Here is a 20,283-nt window from a genome sequence, read left to right on the forward strand (position 1 = left end):
AAATAAATCTCTCTGTACAGAACTATTTTTCACCTCATCCTCCTCAAGCTAGTTCTTCAAGTCCTGTTCCCACACTGGAGTGCGTGGGCAGACCCAGGCTCCTGGTAATGCTGCTGGGTGCTGTCTGCCTGCCTGTGGATGACTTCTTGACCTTCACATTTGACCACGTTTTGGGGCTTTGACATGCTTTTTCATGCTCAGTTAGTGCTCCAGGATTACAGATGATGTAGAAATGGAAGTTACATTCTGTTACTCTTAATGGCAAAGCTACCACAAACCTAATCAAAACAATCCAAGTAGAATAACTTTTCAGGCAGACTCCCTTGTACTATGGATAACAGGATGGTTTAATGGACTGAAAAGGAAAATCATTCTCGATGTTCCTATACATCACAAATGGGGGGAGGTTGGTTCTGAATTAACTGTTCACATTGGTTCCACACCTTCACTTCTGTATTCACACTCCTTCCCCCCAATTTAAAAAATATTTGAGCTCATTCTCCACTTGGCACCATTCCGTTGCCTACTTCAGTTAGTCTTTCTGTATTCTGCAGGGCTAGGCTGTTTGTCTCTGCAGCGAATCCCACTAATGTAATTTAAAGAAACCCAGGAATGAGACAGAGGTACAAATCCCCAGTGTAGGCAGCCGACAGGAAGGCGCACGATAGGAGAGCCGGAATCCCACAAAAAGGAGCATGAGGATGAAGGCAAAAGCGATCTCTCATCGTAAGAGTGCTCAATTCAATGTGAATTAACCACAGCGCACGCCGAGGGAGAAGAAGCAAAGCCTTGTTTTTCTAGCCTTGAAAACTGTTTTTAACAACCCCAAGTCACAGTCCTGCTTCCTCCACTAAGCCCATCTCCACCACGTGGATAGGGTCCTTGGCCCCTCTGAATTTCTACGTGGTTTATATTCCAAGTCACACACTCCAGCACTTGGATATCTCATGTCTTACTTCCATCGGTCTTCATAGGTGAGCTCTGTCTGCCCAGGCAGAATAGAAATAATTTCTTCCCCTTCCTCACTACATCCCACAGAATCTAATGTGGTGCTGTGTGTTAAAGAAATCCCCTCTCAAGGTCACTCACCAATGTCAAAACAGTGCCAACAGGATGAGAAGTCCTTTGGTCCCTCTGACTTCTCTGGCATAGTCAAGAGAGAACATTAGGTTAGGCACAAGGAATATGAAAGTGAGCAGGATCTTTCAGCTAATTTTCTAGAAGGAGGATCATTGCAGTCACATGTTTGATCTCTACCCTCCATAATATGGAGTCAGCACAGTCTTACCTGTCACTAGGGTCAAGTCCCCAGACAAAACCTCAGTCACAAGGCACTGATTCCCTGATGCACTTCAATACATCCCAGCCAGCGAAAGATTTATATGCACGCCCTTAGCTAATATCTGGACAGATTATAGCTCAGTTTCTGCATGCTCCTTCCTTCTTGGGCTCTCAAGTCTTCTGTCATTTTTGACCAGAGAGGTCATTTTCCATTTGATTGCCTTTGTGGATTTTCTTTCTCAACACTGGTGCTCTTTGTATAATATTAGCATTTTTTCATTCATTCTCCAGATTTAGGAGTATGGCATTAATAAAATTTGAAAAATGATATTCTATCAAGAGTGACAGAACTTCTCTCACCTGGTGGTCTTTAAATTGTAACAGGTTTGTTGACACCTTCAGTTCTAAAACTTGCCCACTTTTTTCCTCGAGAAGCCACACTAAGTTGTAAAATATATCTCTCTTTATAGGTAGATATATAGATAAATATTTATACTCATATATATATAAATGCATTTTTTAATAAAACAAAGTAAAATATATATTTTTTTCTCTATGAGAAGAGCTTTTTGAAGGCTTGACATCACTGATCTTTGAGGCACACTGTTGGATGACCAGGCTGACACCCCCTTGGGGCACCCTTTGAGTAACAGTGGGGATTTTCCTATGGGGAGAAAGTCATCTTTCACAGAAAACACGGGAATAACTCATAACTCAAGGCAACTAAAGGTTTAATTTCTGTCTTGAGAGGGCCCCATAGGAAGCACCAGCCTTCAGCAAAATCCTTATGAAAGGATTCCTTCTCTGAATTTTCCAAACAGGCTTCTTTGTTATTACCCCAAGAGAGTGAACAACCAGTCAGGGAATTAAATCTCCCTTATCGTTTCCAGACTATTTTACCTTGCTGTGCACACCCCATTGGTGGGAGAGCCACAAATGGTTCCTCAAGCTCCACTCCAACCACCAATCTGCCGTGTCTGAAATGCCCCAGCCCTTGCTGGCCTCACGTATTTGACTCCTACACCATGGGGAAGTCCCCCTTGGATTCCAAAAGAAAATTCAACTCCTTGGAATCCAAAACTAATAAACTTTCACAGAGTGGCCCCAGGTGGATTGGTTATCACGATATGTCAGTCTCACCTAACCAATAAGGCGGCCGGTTGGCAAGTTCCCAGGATGAATATTCTCCTATGACCATTGGATTAGAGGAAGCCAAAAGATTTTCGGCCATCTACATGCTCAACTTACACCCCACCTGGGTTCTGGGGTAGAGATCTTGTGACGGTTGGGGCCCTGCAAGGCAATTAAAAGAAATAAAGCAAAGTATTATATTTTAATTGATGTAATCTTCAAGCTCCCAGTGGAATCTGGGGTGATATCTGACTAGAGTTACCCCGGGTATCAATTGATGGCTATTCTGTGAAAGTGCATTTAGGAAGACAAAACCCTACGAATCCCGAACTTCATTAACATGTGTATCCGCTTGGGGGGAGAGGGGGGTTGGCTCAGACTCCCAGGACTACAAATTGAAAGAAGCCACCTAGATTTTCCTGGGATCTGAACAAAGGCCAAAGGGGGTGGGGGAGTTGGAGAAGGTAGAGAGGGTGGAGAGAGAGACAGAGAGAGAGAGAGAGAGGAGGGCAGGTGGAGGGGAAGACCCAAGTAGGTTTATATTTTTATTTGCTTTTAGCGTACCTGGATGTCGGACACACCAAACTATCCTTCCCAAACCCAAACAGCTTTCACCCATCACTAACACTTCAGGGTTTGTTTCTGTTTTATTGTAAATATTCCAGTTGAAGAAAGATAAACAGACAAGAAAAAACCGCTTTATACAGTATACAGAGTCAGATAGAAAATACAGAATGGAAAAGAAAGCCGACAACCAACAGATAAAAAGTGGAGGTGAACCAAGGAAGAGGACTAGCTGGTTGCAGTTTCACTGACTAGCTTGGGTGAGGCGCAGCGACAGTCCCCGCAGCTAATAGAAACTGTCTAGCGCTGTCAGTCTTATCTTCACTTCACGCGGTGAAGGACACAGACTTCATAAATGATTCATGGGGACACTTATTTCACTAATCCATTAAAAAATGTTGGCTATTGATCAAGATATCCTGCTCATAAAAACAAGTTCTTTAAAAAAAAAACAAAAAACAAAAATCAAAACAAAACAAAAAATCCCTTCCCGCCCCGGTGTGATCTGACAGTAGAGACCACATTGCTGGAAGCAAGGAACAGAGCTGTGGGTTAGAACAGTGTGGCACCATTGGGGTCTGCAGTCAGGCGGCCTTCGGTGTCCTTCCCACCAAATCCACGAGACTCGAGGCAAGGTTGAAAAAAATACTCGAGTCCTCTCAGAGCTTGCCATCATTTGATGGTTAAAGAGGAAAAAAAAAAAAAAGATTCAAATTCATGAGAGAGAAGGTCAGCTGGCATCCTTGAGGGAAATCATCAGGGTCCCATTTTGGCCCCCAGGATGGCAGTTCTAACTAACAGGACTGGCACAAAGAAGCTGTTGAACTACCCAAATGGTAAAAACAAAACAAAACAAAAAAACACCAAAAAACCAAAAAACCCATGGAATTAAGCTCATCGTCTTCCAAAGATGTCTTTATTTTAGTACATTCAGAACAGAAATGTGAGGATAGTTGGATTCAAGGTGACAGTGGTGGTGGTGGTGGTGGCGGTGGTGGTAGGGGCTATTTATTTCTGTCTCCCTCTGAACTGTCTAAGTTTACAATCAGGAATTGCATAGAATTTGTTTTCCATCAGAAAATGAAAACTGCGTGAAACTCCCAGCTGGTGAAGCCAAGCAAAGGTCACAGAGATGCTGGGAAGCTCTTCCCCTCAGCTGAGTGTGTTGGACCCCGCAAACATCTCACAGAGAAAGCAGTAACCAGCAGCCATCTGAGAGCCTGGAAAGCATCAGTCGTTCTGATTTCGGAGATGGAAGAGAAGTTAAATATTTGACTCAAACTCACACGAGGGGACTTCTGCCCCAGCTGAAGTTAGAGCTCAACAGGCCCCAGTTTCCAGCCCTGGGTATATCAGCTGTGAGACCCCACCTGTGTCCTAGGAACCTGGCACGTTCTTGATTATTTAAAGGTCTTTCCACTTAATAAACACGCACAGCACACACTCGCCCACATACACGTGCGCGCGCGCACACACACACACACACACACACACACACACACTCCTGCACCCAGGTCTCACATCTAGTAGAAAGAAATCACCCAATCCACAATAGTCTTGGGGGTCTGGCTTCATAGGCAGTACTGAGTTTGGTTAAAGAGATGCCCTTGACAAAGGATGCACCATACCTATAGGGGGACCCCACCCCACTTCTCCCCTGTGACTAGCACATTCCATCTGAAGCCAAGCCAGGGTATGGGAAAAGTGTTTTACCCTCACTCCGCTCCTTAAGCAAGGCCCCCAGACACCTCATGCATTCTGCTCTCCTCCCCTGTCTCTTTCTTCAGAGATCACCTTCACAAAAGACCAAATCAAACCCAGTGGTAGTGAAAGTCAGAAAGCGAGAGAGAAAGAGAAGACATAGTAACTCCTGAAATCCCAGGCATTTCAAGGTCTCTCTGAGTAAACCATGAATTGATTGGATTTTGGCATTTAAAAAATTACTTTAATGGACTTTTGAGACTCTCCACCTTATTTTCCCCAAGACCCTTCTCCTACACGCTCTGGAGCCCCCAACCCCCACTCAGAAAAGAGAGGTCGGCACCTGAAATCCAATGCACTGGCCGCTCCATGTCCTAAAATTTAGGAAAAAGAAACGGATTATTTAGACTCCCCATGCCTAACGCAGCCTCCCCCTCCAAAAAACAAAAACAAAAAGACCCCACCCCCCCCCCCCCAAAACAAATGGCTAAATTTGAGACAACACGAAGAAGAAAAGTGGGGCGGGGCGGGCGAAGGTGGGGGAAGGGAAAACAAAACAACATTAACAAAAATATACAAATCCAGAAAAGAAAAACTTCCCTGTTGAGTTTAATTTGTTTTCCTGTAAGAACTAGACCCAGGGTACAATGGCCCCTTCCTAGGGGAAATTCCACTGATGATTCCACCAAATTCATTGGACAGGTCTGAGCAGGGACCCCCACCCCAGACTCTGTAATTCTGGCGGGAGGGAAAGGCCCACTGGGAGAAGATGGGTCCTTGTGGCCAGGAGGGAGGGCGTTCCCTCGCAGCTGGGGTGCAACGTCTCTGGGTGGTCCCAGCTCCCTGCCCTGGGCGCTGGCTCTGGCCGGGGCGGCAGGCTCTCTGCGCTCTTTCGGTCAAGTTCCTGGATCCAGGCTCCGGCGAGAAGCGTGGACGCCGCACGAGTCCTGGCTCCCCGCGGAGCGCAGCAACCCCCGGCCGGCCCTCCCGCCTCCCCGCCCGGCCTGCACGTGTCCGGCGCCCCCGGGGCTACTCGGGCTCGCTGCTGTTGGTGGTCTTCTCCCACTCCAGGCTCTCCTCGCTGCGGGCGGGAGACGGCCGCGCCCGCAGGCCCTGGAACCTGCGGCACTCGGGGCAGACGCGGATGTGTGTGCAGCCCCGGGCCACCAGGGCGGCCTCCTGGGCCAGTCTCTGCGCCAGCTGGTCGGGCTCCCCGGCCCCGCAAAGCTTGCCGTTGCTGAGCGTCGCAGTGCCGCGCGGCCGGCGCTCCTCGGGAATGGGGGGCCGAGGCGGAGGCACCCCAGCTCGCCGCCTGCGGGGGTGGACACTGTCCTGACACAAGATGATGCTGCGCAACTCGGTCACCATCTCCTGGCAGACGGACACCTAGGGGGGGAAGGAGGAGGTCACAGTCCAACGTCTCAGAACCAGCCCCTGCGGGTCCCTGGCGTGTCCCTTGCACATCTGCTTGGGTGGCGGGGGGCGGGGGCGGTGTCTCCGAATTGAATAATCGTTGGTATGGAGATATTGGGAAGACCTGTCAACCCATCCCCTCATTCCACCTCCCACTTAGCATTTGAACAGGCTCCCTACCATAGTGCTCCACACCCCTGCCAGCTGGTCGCCTAGTCTTTGCGGCACACCTCCAAAGACATTGGCCTCACTATGTTGGGACAAAGCCCATGAAACAGTTCTTCCCTCTACAGACGTCACAATTCGTCTTCCTAAAATTTTCTTCCATCCATCCCTGTTAGATTTATACCCTGAAGCCTACTAAGTAAATAGCCTATCTTCTGCAGGTCAGTGTTTCAAGTACCTGAAAAATTCACTCTCCGTGAGCATTCTGTTCTCAGGCTAAAGACTCTCGTTCTTTGGGTCGAGTGGTTATAGCTAGAAAGAATACGCACTATAACAACAAAAGGAACAGCAATCACCACCCTCTAGGTCCACAGCCTCCCAAAAAGAAATCCCCGGGTCCAGCTCCGTTTCAGAATATTTTAGATTTTAGAGTGGTTTTACAATGCCCATGCTCTATACTGTGTATCGAAGCCAGTGGGGTCTAGGACAGACCCTATATTCAAACACATTAGAAGTTGTTAAGAGTAAATCCTGAGAGTTCTCATCACAAGGAGAAAATTGGTTTTCCTTTTTTTTCCTTCTTTTTTATTGTATCTGTATGAGATGACAGATGCGAGCGAAACTTACTGCAGTGATCATTTCACAGTATCGGTAAATCAGACCATTACCCTCTATGCCTCACACTTATACCGTAATGTATGTCAACTATTTATCAATAAAACTGGAAAAGAGCCCATTAGCATTTCTGTAGCAAAACGTTCATACCTTTACACTGAGTGGGACAAAGACCGCAAACAGTAACGCTAGCCTCGGACCTGTGCAAGTTTTGTCGCCCAGTGTACTTTGTATAAAATTTATTTAAAAATTTGGAACTTTCCAAGCCTTTTAGGTTTCAGAGTTGTGGGTGAAGAATCATGACCCTGCACGGCTGCTACTTCTACTCTACCCATTTCATAGATGTGGAAAGGGAGGCTCAGCGAAGTTATAGACCTTGTGAAAAATCACCTGACTCACCAAGAGCTGGCCCAGAATTTGAACCTAAACCTATCCACTCCAAAGTACGTGCATGCTCTGTTTAGTTCTCTACTCTGTGCTGGAAAGGACGCTTTCCGGGACGATGACAGGAGAAAAAAAACCTGCTCTTTCATGGTCTTTCTTCCAGTCTTCTCATTCTATCAATGGAATGGTTGTTCTACTGGAGCCAAAGAGCTAATGGAGCCTTTACTCTTCATTTTAGCTCTTGGAAGTCCTCAATGAAGTTTTCGAGGTATATCCTGAGGGTGCTTAAGCTTTTAAGAATAACCAGATCCTCTATCTGGAGTGGCTGCAGAGAAGGAATATCATCTAATGGGATACGACCCATTTAGACCCTTCCTAAACTGAGCCCTGTTACTAAATATCAGAGACTCTGGGCAAGTCCCATAACATCTCTGTGCTTCCAGTAATAACCGTAAAGCTAAAACAATAGCACCTGCCTAATCTATTACATGTGACAAGACATACATTTATCGGCTGTCAACTATGTATCAAGCACTGTGCTTTGCACGAAAATAAGATAGCGGCCACAGTCCTGCCTTTTAGGCAATACAATGTTCAGTAGGGAGGCTGATATGAAAATAATTGCAATACAATGTCTAAATGCTTGATCAACAGGTTGCAGTGGTGTTGGAAAAGAGGAGAAATGATCAACTCCTCCTATCCAAGGATGAAGGCAGGAGAACTGGGGAAGGTTTCAGAAAGGAACCCCTGAACTGAGTCTTACAGAGTAAGTAAGTAGCACCATTATTTCAGGAGTGGACAATTCAAGAAAACCAGTAAAGTTGGGGGAAGAAGTTGGGGTGGGGCTGGGGAACCAAAAAAACCTGGTGTCAGGCAAGGCAAGGGAGGAGAAAGCTTCTGGAAGCTTCTGGAAGGAACTGTCCACTTCATGAAGGGCACACTGAGGTCCAGTAAGGCCCCTTGGGTTCTCTTTGGTTTTGTCTGTTGGGAGGGGTTAGATCTCTTAGCAGTGACTTTTCAGTGCAGGGGTGGGGAGGAGCCAGACTGCTCTGCATTGAGGACTGGATGCGAGGTCAGGAACTAGAGACAGCTGGATCCCCTGGTTTGGAGGAGGGGAAGGACAGCACAAGAATAATAGTAACACTGCTACTATTTTATGGCTTTTTGTTGAAAAGCCCAGCATGGAGCCCAACAAGGGGCTTGAACTCATGACCCTGAGGTCAAGACCTGAGCTGAGATCAAGAGTCAGATGCTTAACTGACTGAGCCACCCAGGTGCCCCAATATTATTATTTCAAAATAGAAGATAAACTTGAGCATAATTTTAGATTTTGGGGAGAGAGCAAGAAGCAAACATATAAGGGAGAAAAAGGCAAGCATAAAAGGGAGAAAAAGGAAAATCCTGGAGTAGCCAAGGGAAGTTGGATGAGGGCAGAGGCAGAGGGGTACCCAGGAGCATCTGCGGTGGCTGCAGGGGTGGCTTTAGCTGTGGGTAAAGTTTTTAGTGGGATTTTAATTTGGGGCCAGCCACTCCTGATTTTGTGGGAGTGGGCAGGAGTAAAATTAACCATTACGCATGAAGGGAAAAAGGGATGTGACGAGCGGGTGATGGTTTGGAAGTCCTAGTGGGTATGGGAAAGAGTCTGAGCACAGAAAAGTAAAAGGACCAGAAGGCAGTGCTGTATTGAGGCCCCGCCTGAGGCTGGACCCCACAGACGGAGGGGCACATGTATACCCCTGTTTGTCCAGTGTAAGGGAGGAGACTTACAACAACCCAGAGTTGAGAGACTGAGAGAAAAGCGAACGTGCTTTAAAAACCAAATAATGCCTTCAGAATGTCAGGACCGGTGCCCCTTCTCAGAGGTAGAATGGGAAAGAATGGGATAAAGTCTTCTGCCTTCTATCCAGACTTCTCAGTCTGTGTGAAATTTACTTAACCCAGTTTTTAAGCCACAGGTTTGGGAATTAAATGGACCCAAAATCCCTGAGAAGGAAGATGTACTTCTTGGCCTTACGTGAATTGGGATATCTCTAAACATCTTTACCAGTAAGGCGAAACATACCAAAGACAGAAGAACCAAAGTCGTCCCTTCCACTGGTAGCCTGGTACTTTGGCCTGTTCCTCTTTGCCCACACTACACCTTATATTATAGTTGTAGAAGACTTCGTTGTGAGTAAAACACACATTATGTATTTATCATCTGGGCTGTTCTGGAAAAGAGTCTGAAGCTCAGGAGTTAGGTGCACTTTCTGCCGGGGCATTATTATAAGTGATGAAGCATCAACCCAGACCGCTTGCCCGTGGGACCGGGACTCTTTCTGCCTCGCTGTCCCGTGGGTGCTCCCCCCTCTTCCAGGATCTCACAGGTTTTGTCTGAAATGACTTTCGTAGGTGCGTGAGCCCATCGGCCAACACCACAGGTCGTACCCGTTAGAAGGTTTACCTCAGTAGCTTCCGAGTGTCGGAGAGTCCATAAAAACTCCAACATAGCCATAAAAATGGCCACGATTAAGCCACAGATAAGAACCACAAAGATTCCACCAATATTCTCCATCCCCAGTCCTGCAAGAGAGTGAGAACAAACACAAAATAACATAAGAGGGCTATAAGACATACTCATTCTACCAAAATGCTGGAAGTCGTTTAACCAACCAGAACCTGAGTCTTATAGATGCTTTTCACACATCTTCCTTGCAGCAGATATAATTATCCTTTTGAGGAAAAAAAAAAAAAGGTGTGGCATAGCTGGAGTAGAAGAGGGGAAGGAGAGACGAGTTGGAAAAGGAGGAGTCTGGTGAGAAGCCTCCAAAAGGCCTTCTGGGGGTGGGAGGTGAGGGTGATTTTAAGAAAAGGGTCAGGGGTATCTGGGTGGCTCAGTTGGTTAAGCGTCCAACTCTTGGTTTTGGCTCAGCTTGTGATCTCAGAGTCGTGAGATCGAGCCCCATGTTAGCTCTGTGCTCAGTGGGGAGACTGCTGGGGATTCTCTCTCCCTTACCCCCTGCCCTCCACTGCCCACTCTCTTTCTCTCTCTCAATCTCTCTAAAATAAATAAATAGATAAATAAAATCTTTTTTAAAAAGTGTCAGGGAAAATTTGATTTATCCTGCAGAGACATGATACCAAAATACCTATAAATTCTAGGTGTTTCATAAAAATTGTAGTCCATCTTTACAATACCGGGTTTGTTGGATATAAAGCGGTTTTTCAACCAAGCTATGGATAGAAAAAAAATTCCATTTCTGTATCTGTGTCAACAGGCTACTAAGACACGTATTGAGACAGAACGTTTTTATCCCTCTGTACGGGTGGTAGCCATCAGAACCACGTGGGAAGCTTGTTCAAAATACAGATTCTTCGTCCTTACACCACCAGACCTCTTGAATCCATATCTCTGGGGTGGGGCCCAGGAATCTGCATTTGAAAATACATTTTACAGGTGACTCTTTTTTCTAGCCAGACCTAAAATTCTTTTGGAGATTAGTATTTTTTATTCGTTCTATCCAGAAAAATAATAAAATTATTTTTATTATTTAGTATATTTTATTCATGATATACATCACGAAGTTCCTTGAAATCAGGCAGATTCCAGTGGTATTCTCCCCACCAAGCACGATCCCTGGCAGATAGCCTATACTCAGTAAATATTTGTAGGGTTTTACGCTTGTTTCATTTCCACAGTGTCAAACATTGAGTTTAGCTACGTCACCGGATGCTTTACTTGGCATCAGAGAAACCCAAACTTCAGGAGCGTGTCATAAGCCCATGAGACCCTGATTTAACAGGGGCCACCGTCATAGATCAGAAAGCACCTTTGATCCAGGAAATTGCCAGGAGGGTAGCCTACGCCCTGTGCTAGTCTGGAATACTTGCGCATTTGAGTGCGTAATCAGGGGTGGGACACGGAGCTATGTCAGCGTTAGGGAAAGCCAACCTCACACACCACTATAAATGAGCTTAGTTCTGCATCTTGGAGAGCTGGAAAAATCGCTCAACGTAGCCAGGAGCCATTTCAAGATGCCTCGGGTTTCCTCTCACAAAGCCTCGAGTGGATGTCTGTTGCTTTTTTGTTTTGTTGTGACAATGACCCAGCCCGTGTAGAGATGGGGGGGGGGGGGGGGGGGGGGGGGGGGGGGGCGTCTACACTAATCATCTGCTATGAATCCTCTCTTTTGAATAACCCCAGACAAGGGGATATTTAAAAACTCAATTCTAAGGGAAGGCATATAGGGTTTGGAGAAGATTTCTACTTTCTGGGAGGAAGGGGGTTAGGGTTCATTTCAACACCTGCCCCTCTAACCTGGGATCATTTGGGCAGAAAGTTTTTTGACCATGGGAACATCAGAACCTACGTGAATGGGGCAGACACAAAGGACCCTTGAGAAAGAAGAGTGCACAGACGCTGGGATGCTCCGGTGTCCGCTCCAGGAGCAGGTGCATGGGTGGAGGGAAGTACATCTGAGCATCATGGGTGAACTCCATGGGTGATACTCCAGCTGTGGAGAAGGCTGGATGGAGGGCCTTAGTGAAGGAGAAGTGGTACCCCATAACCTAGATGAGGTATGCCCACCCGTTCAGGTAAACAGACCCCCCAAGTGACTGTGAAGGTCCTGTAAAACTCTTTGGTCACTTTGGGATAGTTGCACTTGACACACACACACACACAAAAAGACTAGGATCCCCCTGAAAGGCCTCAACCTCCCTCCCCTCCTGTTTCTGCAGAGGGGAAGGCCCTCTCAGCGGGACCAATTCTGCCATTTGGCCTCCCTTCCTGTCTCAGCATCACCCGGACCCTCTGACTCTCTTCTTGCCCTTGACTCTCCCTCAGTGTAGACACATACTCACGTGCCTCTCTTCTCAGAGGGAAAATAAAAACCCTCCTTCCCCTTCCAGCTCTGTCTAGTGAACACCCCTTCTCTCTCCTTCCTTCCCTGGCCAAGATTTTTGAAACAGTTGTCTATATCAGAACTATTTTAAGACATTTTAAAGCCCTTAAAAAAAGCATACATTTGGAGACCCCCTCTCACATAACAGCAAGTAAAAGAAAATGCACCCATATCTTACGTTAAATGCATTTTTAAAATTTTGCTTGTGATGTGACTGAGTAGCAAGCAACATTTAATTTATAATTGGCTGTGATTTCTCAGCAATCATTGTGCATACAAGGGAATGTTTGCAAAATGAGAAAAATCTAACCCCCAAAATTGTTTCTAAATGTAATGAAGTTTTTATGAATATTAAATTTAAAAATTAATGAGGTCGAAACAATGTTACATTTTGGAGATATTTAATTAAACGTGTCTTAATTTAATTTTGCAGTTTCTTTTTTGCATCTTGAAGCTAATAAATTTTTTCAGGCCTCAAACATAATTTTGGATGCTTGAAAACCTTTTAGGCCCAAGGAAGCTGAAAAAGAAAATGGTTCTATCTGAATGAACTTTTGTTTTTCCCACTCACTCATCACGCAATTCTGTCCTGCATCACTAAAACCACCCACACCAAGGTCACCAACGAACATCATGTTTCTAACCTTTTGGAAATTTTCCAGTCCTGATCTTAAGTGACCTCTTCTAGCACTTGGCATTGCCAACCACAACTCCTTCTTGACTTTTTATAAAGACATTGCCCTCTTGCAAACTTCTCCATGCCTTTCGCTGGCTCTAATGCACCTTCTCTCCTCGTTTCCCTGCATTTGGTCTCCTGCCTCCCCATCCTGCACTGGCTAGTACCAAGGCCTGCTGATTTTGCCTCCTAAATACCTTTTACTTTCCCTTGCTACCGCTTTCCTTGTTCATGTTCAGGCTCCCACTGTCGCTTGGTTGTACTACTCAACTCAGCAGCCTCGGAAAGGACCTCCTACTTGCGGCTGCATCGCTCAACTCTACCCTCCACTAAGTTTTCCTGAGTGATCTTCCCAAAATGCAAAATCTAACTGCGAGAAATCTCTAGTTACTGTTCATAGTTCCCAGCCCATAGCATTGTTGCCCCTGTCTTCTTTCTGTACCCTCCTCTGCCTGGAGCCTACCTCAAACCCCCAGACACACACTGCGCTGAACTTAACCTTTCCTTTAAGGCTTTGCGGAGTGGTCACTTCCTCCAGGCTGCCTTCCCTGATCTTACCTAGCTCTGTTAGATATACGGCTTTGGTGTTTCACTGATCATACACTGTGACTCATTCTAACACTGCATCAAATAATGCCCTAGTTTGATCTGCTATCTCTGGATTTCTCACTATATTTTGAGTTCCTGGAGGGAAATATCCAGGTCTCGCTCAACTCTGTAACCTCACAATCACGGTGCCTGGCCCGTAATCGGAGCCCGATAAATGTTTGTGGAAAGAATGAACAGAAAGTAAGAGGATAAAGACATCTCCTGTGTAGAATTCTGCATCATCAAAAGCTTTGGATCCATACTGTGAAACGTATTCATTCCTAATTAAATTCTGTTTGAAATAATAGTAAAGTGTGACAGCCCTTGTTGGGGGCTCATAGCCTGGTCACAGAAGCAGATGGCCCAGACTGTGAGGAGTGGCTGGCCAAGGCGGGACTGAACTCTGACATGGGCTAATCCACAATGTGGACCCAGGGTACCGGGTCCCCAGCAGGTGCAAGGGCATGAGGGAGGGTTATACACAGGCAGGTGATTGGAGCTGGGATAAGTTTGATCAGATCCAGGAAAGCTTCTCAGAGTAGCTGAGGTTTTAACAGGATGCCGGGAGAAAGCATGTGTCACTGAAACACCCCCAGGTCTTGCTTTCCCAGCTTCTCAAGTTTCAGGTCCAGCATGTTAATCATGGCTGTTAGCTCCAGTGTGCTGAATCCTGGCTGGGCGGCCTCCCCGCCCAGGAGCGAGCTTGTAAGCCATCGGTGCCTTTAGGAACTTATTGGAAAGTGGAGGCAAGAATAGATTGCTGGCATAGTCAGAGTTGAGAAACAGATGGAGTGGGAGCAGGCAGCGAGTGCTAGCAGAGCACAGCAGTTCTACTTAACGCTGCCATCAGTCATTCTCCTAAAGTCAAATGCCTTTGCTGCACACAGCCTCTCCTCGAGCACAGACACCCTCCAGTCTGATCACAGGCCCTCCATGCACTCAGAGCCGCCTCGGCCCCTGCAAGGGGGGAGTCGGCCAATCACATCCCCTTTCCCTTCTTAGCTGTATGCCACAGAAGCCACCTAGACAGATGGCTTTCAGACTGACAGTCTCTCTTGACACCTGAGTCTCAGAGCCTCAGCTATGCCCCAGCAATAAGACCATATCAACTGGAACAGAACCGAACTTCCCCTGAAAACTCTTGATTAAACACTAACCCTGGTGTCACTGCTAGCTTGCCCGCAAATACAAAATTACGGTTGACAAATGCAAACCAACAACTTTCCTTGTCTCTAGAACTACACAGGGGAATGGCAACCTGGAAGGGAGGACCTCGGAGCAGATCTGAATCTCCACCCAACTGCTCTGCCTTCAGTTCTGACCTGAAAGTGATCATTTTTTGGAGTCACATGCCGTACTCCCCTTGTGCATCTCCTGGTGGCACTGTGGAAATTGGCAACTGAGATGCATCGATGCTCCTTTTGAACAAGGGGTAGGTCTAGCCTGGGAGGCAAAGAGGCAGAGGCCACAAGAACCACAGAGGTGGGTACAGAGAGCAGAGAGACCAGCACTACAATCCCACGTATTTGTTCTTGGATGTGGGTCAATAAAACTTTCTCGAGAAGCTTCCACGAGCTGAGCACCAGGCAGTGTGCTGAAGTTCTGTGCAGCGATCCACACTGAAAACTCTTGACAGATACCTGAATTCTTCGACCAAAATGACTTTCGAGCACTTTCTATTTCAAAAGTCATATTCACCTACCTCCACGCAAATATGTTAAATGGTCCCATCTTCCGAGACTTATTTACTGTAAATAGCAACTTCACGAGACCACATGTGAGCTGACCTCTATGACCTTGTGAGAAAATACGAAGGGACCCATCAGGTGTGCACAGCCGAGGACGGAAACAGCAAAGCGTGTCATTCACTCCTCCTGCGACATTCCCTGAGTAGACTAGCAGAGTCTCCAGACAGTGACGGAAGATAGTGACAGCAGGCGAACGGACACGACGTAGAAGAGGGATAGAAGAGGCATCTGATAATTTTTGCAATTTATCAAAACAGAAGCTTGGGAGAGGCGCTTTACAATTTATCAAAATACGAGCTCAAGCGCCTCATTTTTAAAAACATTTGCTATCTCGTTCAATTATCATTAAAAACACTGTAAAAAAAAAAAAGGCCTACTGTCGGCATTTTACAGCAAAAGAAACAGGAATTCAAGAAAGTTAAGTGGCCCAAGTTTTTACAGCTGAGACGTGATATCTAGATAAGTTTCACTGCCCCCGCTCATGTTCTTTATAAAAATGAAGTTGACCTTTATGACTGCTTCCTGGGAGCAAAGTTACTAGGCTAAACATTTTCATTGAATCCCTATGAAACTGCTACCATGTTTGCCTCCATTTTTCTGACAAGGAAATCAACGTAGTGGAGATGGGTAACGTGCCCATGCATGGTCCCACGGCCAGCAGCAAGGGCCAGATCCCAACTGAAGCCAGAGCCTGCATCCCTACCCCTACCCCTACCCCACACCACCTCTCCCTGGAACTAGCCTTCCTTCTGTGACAGGGATGGGATTACAGAGCTCACCCCCACGGTCTGATGACTGAATTCATTCCTGGGACCTCTCCTCCCACCCCGAGTGACCAGGAAAGAGGGTCACTCTTTTTGTACAGGGGTGACATATGGTTGTATGTATGGGTGGTGAGTTCCACTTAGAAAATTCCCTTCTCCCCTTGACAACATTACATCAAACGCTTGAATCAATGCTTTACTGACTCCACCTTGACTCAGCGGCCACACAAAGTTGAGCTGCAAACTCTATGGTTGCTGACCTCCTTTGACGGCAGACACACTGGGCCACCATTTGCCTCTGTTCCTGAGCCTGTTAACTGGCATCCTCTGGGAATTTCTCCGTCTCTCAACAGTCAATCTGATTTGATTAGGGAGAAGCTTCCTCGGCAAGCATCTCTCTGAGACACTATCTAAACTCCCATATTCGGGTTTCCAGTCTTGGCTCTCTCCAGAGAAACCAGAGAACCGGGATCATCAGGCTGGGCCCCCTGAGAAGAGAGAGAGAGGAAAACAACCCCAGAGTCCACTCCCCACCCATCCCTCACCCCCACTCTCACTAAGATGTCTCACATCCCCCTGGGCCAGACAGCAAACTTCCTGCTCTCTAAGGATTCCGTGAGTCAATACGACTGGCCCCTTTTCCATTCTTGAAAGGGGACCCTGATTTTCACAGCCTGGTGGTGTATTTATGTTCCTTTGAAGCCCAATTGTGAGCTTGAGTTTTTCAAGATAAAGGTATTTAATTTCCTTGGAATTTACCAGCTACCTTTTTGTCCAACCATTGTTCTGCAAAGCCTTCGGTAACCCAATCCCCTTGAATCGGGATGCCGGCATTTGTGAGTGGCTAACGGAGATTTCTTTTTATAGGGGCTGAGTGAGAGAATAAATAAAACAAGTGTTTTTGAAAAGAAAGTGCAGAAGAAAATGAAAGAGCTTGGAACAAGACTTCCATACACTCTACCATTTCATTTTTCAGCTGCAGATGAAGGTAGATGCTCACTGAGCTCCAGGCAGGGAAGGAAATTGGGGAAGGTATGGGGAAGGGGTAATGTGGTTCTCATCAGAGCCAAGGGAGGCCTGGAAAAAGACTCATCATGCTTGATGACATCATCCCAATGTTAGGGTTCTTCTCTGGAACTTGGCAATGATGTTTGAGCTGTAATACTGGATTAGAAGTAGGGTAGCACCAGATCCTTTTCTTTGAAATTTCTCGCATTTTAATAGGATAACGAAGTGGAGAAGAATTATGTTAGCTACTGCCCACTGTCTGGCACATACTGCAGATGTTCCTCAACTTACGATGGGATTATGTCCCAATAAACCCATTGTCACTTGAAAATATCCTAAGTGGAAAATGAGTTTACTACACCTAACATACTGAACATGATGGCTTAGCCTCGCCCTCCTGAGATGTGCTCGGGACTCTGCCATTCACCTACGGTTGGGCAAAATCATCTTGAACAAATCCTCGTTTGTAACCAAGTGTCGGAACATCTCATGTAATTGACTGAACACTGTTCTGTAAGTGAACACTGGAATGGCTGTGTGGGGAGAGAAGGGCTGTTGGTGTATCAGCCCTTGACTCTTGTGATCTTGGGGTGACTGGGTGCTCTGCTGCTGCCCAGCATCACGGGAGAAGGTCGTCCCACACACCGCTGGCCTGGGAAGAGATCCAAACCCCAGGTTCCAAGTACGTGGTATACTAAATGCGTCTTGTTTGCACGCCATCGTGAAATGGAACAACCGTAAGTCAAGCCATCATTAAGTCAGGGACCAGCTGTACTTGAAAGCAAAGCGCCTACAGCCACTGTTGGTTTCAGAAGCCTCTGACAAAATGATGCTCCTCACATCATCCCTTCACCTTCATCCCTCTCTGCCTGCTGCATAGTCTCCCCCTTCCTTTAGGCTCACGGGAAAGCCAATGGACTCACATCAGGGAAAGAAAGATCACCCAGGAGCCACTCTGGAAAGCAAATTAATATGACTGCCCTTTGTTCGGTTTGAGGTGCAAGGAAAAAAAAAGTTCCTGTGGCTCCATTCCTGGCAACCATTTAAAGACTTAAAGGAAGAGATCTTTCGGGTCACGCTGGTCCTGTTCTTCTGCCCCGGGAGGGGCTCCCTGGAGCAGGAAGTTACATTCCATGAAGTCTGATGGCTAATTTGCCAGAGAGAGACCAAGCGATGGTGCCTTCGTTCCAGGCTAGTGCTTCTTGCTTGGCTTGGAGAGGGTCATGCCGACTTTTGCTGGGCGAGGAAGCCCTTTCAGCTTTCTGAGTTGTGTTTGCTTGGGCTTCGGCCATGCAGAAATGGGGCCACTGCCTTAAACTGGCACCAGCTGCCGTGGCTGGGACGGGAGCCGAGCCCTGGCTTTTATGGCGACTTGCACAGCATCTCCCAGACGGGGCACTTTGGATGTATTACTACAGCCCATCCTTTCCTTCCAAAGGGCGGCTGGACAGAGTAGACACAGCCTAGTTAAGAGAACCCTAGCATCCCATGAAGCATCTGGGACCCAGGCAGGGCGACCTCACTCTTTATTTTCCCCTTTTCATCTGCTCCATTCTCTTCTCTGTGCCAGGGAACATTTCATCCCCAAGTGCAGAGTGGAGCCTCCTGTTATGACCTCTCCAACTTCCCTGGGAGCCTGATCTGCCTGTGTGCCTCCCCTCTCCATCCCTCCTGAGCTCTAGCGTCAGCCTCTGTGGACTGGGGAAGGGTTTCCAAACCCCAGGCTTTTCCACTTGGCAGAAACTCTAACTTAAGTTTTTTATAAATTACCTGATGTCTACCCCTAGCTCCCATTTCCACCGATTGCCAAAAACTTTGAGACTTCTCAGTCACTTTGGCTTTAAATTCAGCCAAATCAGTATTTCCTCTGTTCTCACTTCACCCCTGGATGTAGTTCGGGTCTGAGGATAGGAAGGAGATGATGCGTCATGGGGTGGGTTAGGTATCTGGTCTTAATGCCGGGTTCCACTTAGATTTCCAATATCTGTGGGACTAGGAAAATGCAAGCCTGTCACTGGTCGCTCCCTGCCCTGGGTCCCCCTGTCTCATCGCTCATGCCCTCTCTTCACTGTAGCATGACACATATTTCTGGGGCTTTCCAAACTCCAGAAGCAAACAAAAAAATCTCTTTACCTCTTAGAATCCCCAACTAATCTAGGAGTTCTATCTGCTCCTGTCTTGTATCCCAGCAAGGTAAAGAGCTCCTTCCTAGGGACCCTCCACATTCCAATATATCCTTTTCCTGCTCAGAAGCTCCCTATTCTGGCCAGGGTGCTGCTGTTGTTGTTGCTGTTATTATTATTATTATTACTATTTTTAATCTGGTTTGCAGATGTGGCCTGAGTCTTGTATTATTTTTCTACTCTCTAATTTCTAGTGCCGGCTTCATGCCAAGCTTCCTTTAGGTATTAGCCTTCCGTATTGCAAAATATTTTTCTGGCAAATCAAAAACCTTGACTTCTAAGAACACTGTCTCTGCTGAGTTGTAAGAACTGTTGGAACTTAAAGTCAATAATTTGATTCTTTGTTCCTCCTGAGGCAAGGACTGTCCCCTGAGACCATGAGCGCCAGGGACAGCTCAGAATTCCATCCCAGAACCTGCTTTCATTATGTCCTGTCTTAGCCCAGCATCTCTGAAGTCTGGAGCCAACACTCTCAAACTCAGCCCAGAGTGCCAAGGCATTGGCAATGCCCTTGGATATTTATGAAGCATCTTCTGGGACACTAATTTTACTTAGAGTTGAGGTGGAAAAACCATTTTAAATAAACAAGCCTATGTTACATTGTAAGTTGCAAAATTCATGTGTTTTTAGAATAAAACAGGAGACCAAGGACATTCTAAGCACGGTGGGCTGTTTTAGAGGATGTCTCCAGGCCCCCAAGTGCATAGGCTTGTTGTCTGCTGCTATTAATTCCTACCAATGAAAAGCTTGGGATATGCTGGTTTGTAGTCCAAATGCTTCCTATAAGTTTTCAATGCTCTCTGAACTCCAACCTTGTCCTAATTATTCAAACCAGTTTCTGAACGCAATAGCTATGCTCTACAGCATTCCTAAAGCAGTGACTCTTGATACATGCTTCAAGGTTCAGGTCAAATGTCCCTAAAGTCTTCCCTGACCCCTGCTCAGAATTAATCACTTCCTCCCCTGGGCTTCATAAACACTTTATGGGTCTCGTAAAGCATTCCTACAGTGCAAGCATTATAGTGATGATTTGTGCCTCTCTAGGTTCTAAACCTCTTGAGGACGGGGCTATGTCTTAGTCTCTTCCATAATCTCAGAGCCTAGCACAGCGTCTGATATGCACTGATTTACAAAGCACATTGGATGCAGTGGGGGTATGCGAACATTTCTATGCCACCA

At 46.5% G+C, this 20,283-nt stretch overlaps 1 protein-coding gene across 1 annotated transcript in view; it reads right to left on the reverse strand.

Moving 5' to 3' along the window:
• Nucleotides 1–5,706: 5,706 nt before the first annotated feature.
• Nucleotides 5,707–20,283, reverse strand: part of LOC111153824 (glutamate ionotropic receptor kainate type subunit 4) — a 288,341-nt gene continuing 273,764 nt past the window's right edge. Inside the window, exons 18-19 of the mRNA XM_022513080.1 lie at nt 9,698–9,816; nt 5,707–6,063 (exon numbers count right to left, since the gene is read on the reverse strand). Of these exons, the coding sequence (XP_022368788.1) occupies nt 5,707–6,063; nt 9,698–9,816 (476 nt within the window). The remainder of the gene's footprint in view (nt 6,064–9,697; nt 9,817–20,283) is intronic.

This window comes from Enhydra lutris, unplaced genomic scaffold, assembly GCF_002288905.1.
Source record: "Enhydra lutris kenyoni isolate GAN:26980312 unplaced genomic scaffold, ASM228890v2 scaffoldscaffold34, whole genome shotgun sequence".
NCBI classification, from domain to species: domain Eukaryota; kingdom Metazoa; phylum Chordata; class Mammalia; order Carnivora; family Mustelidae; genus Enhydra; species Enhydra lutris.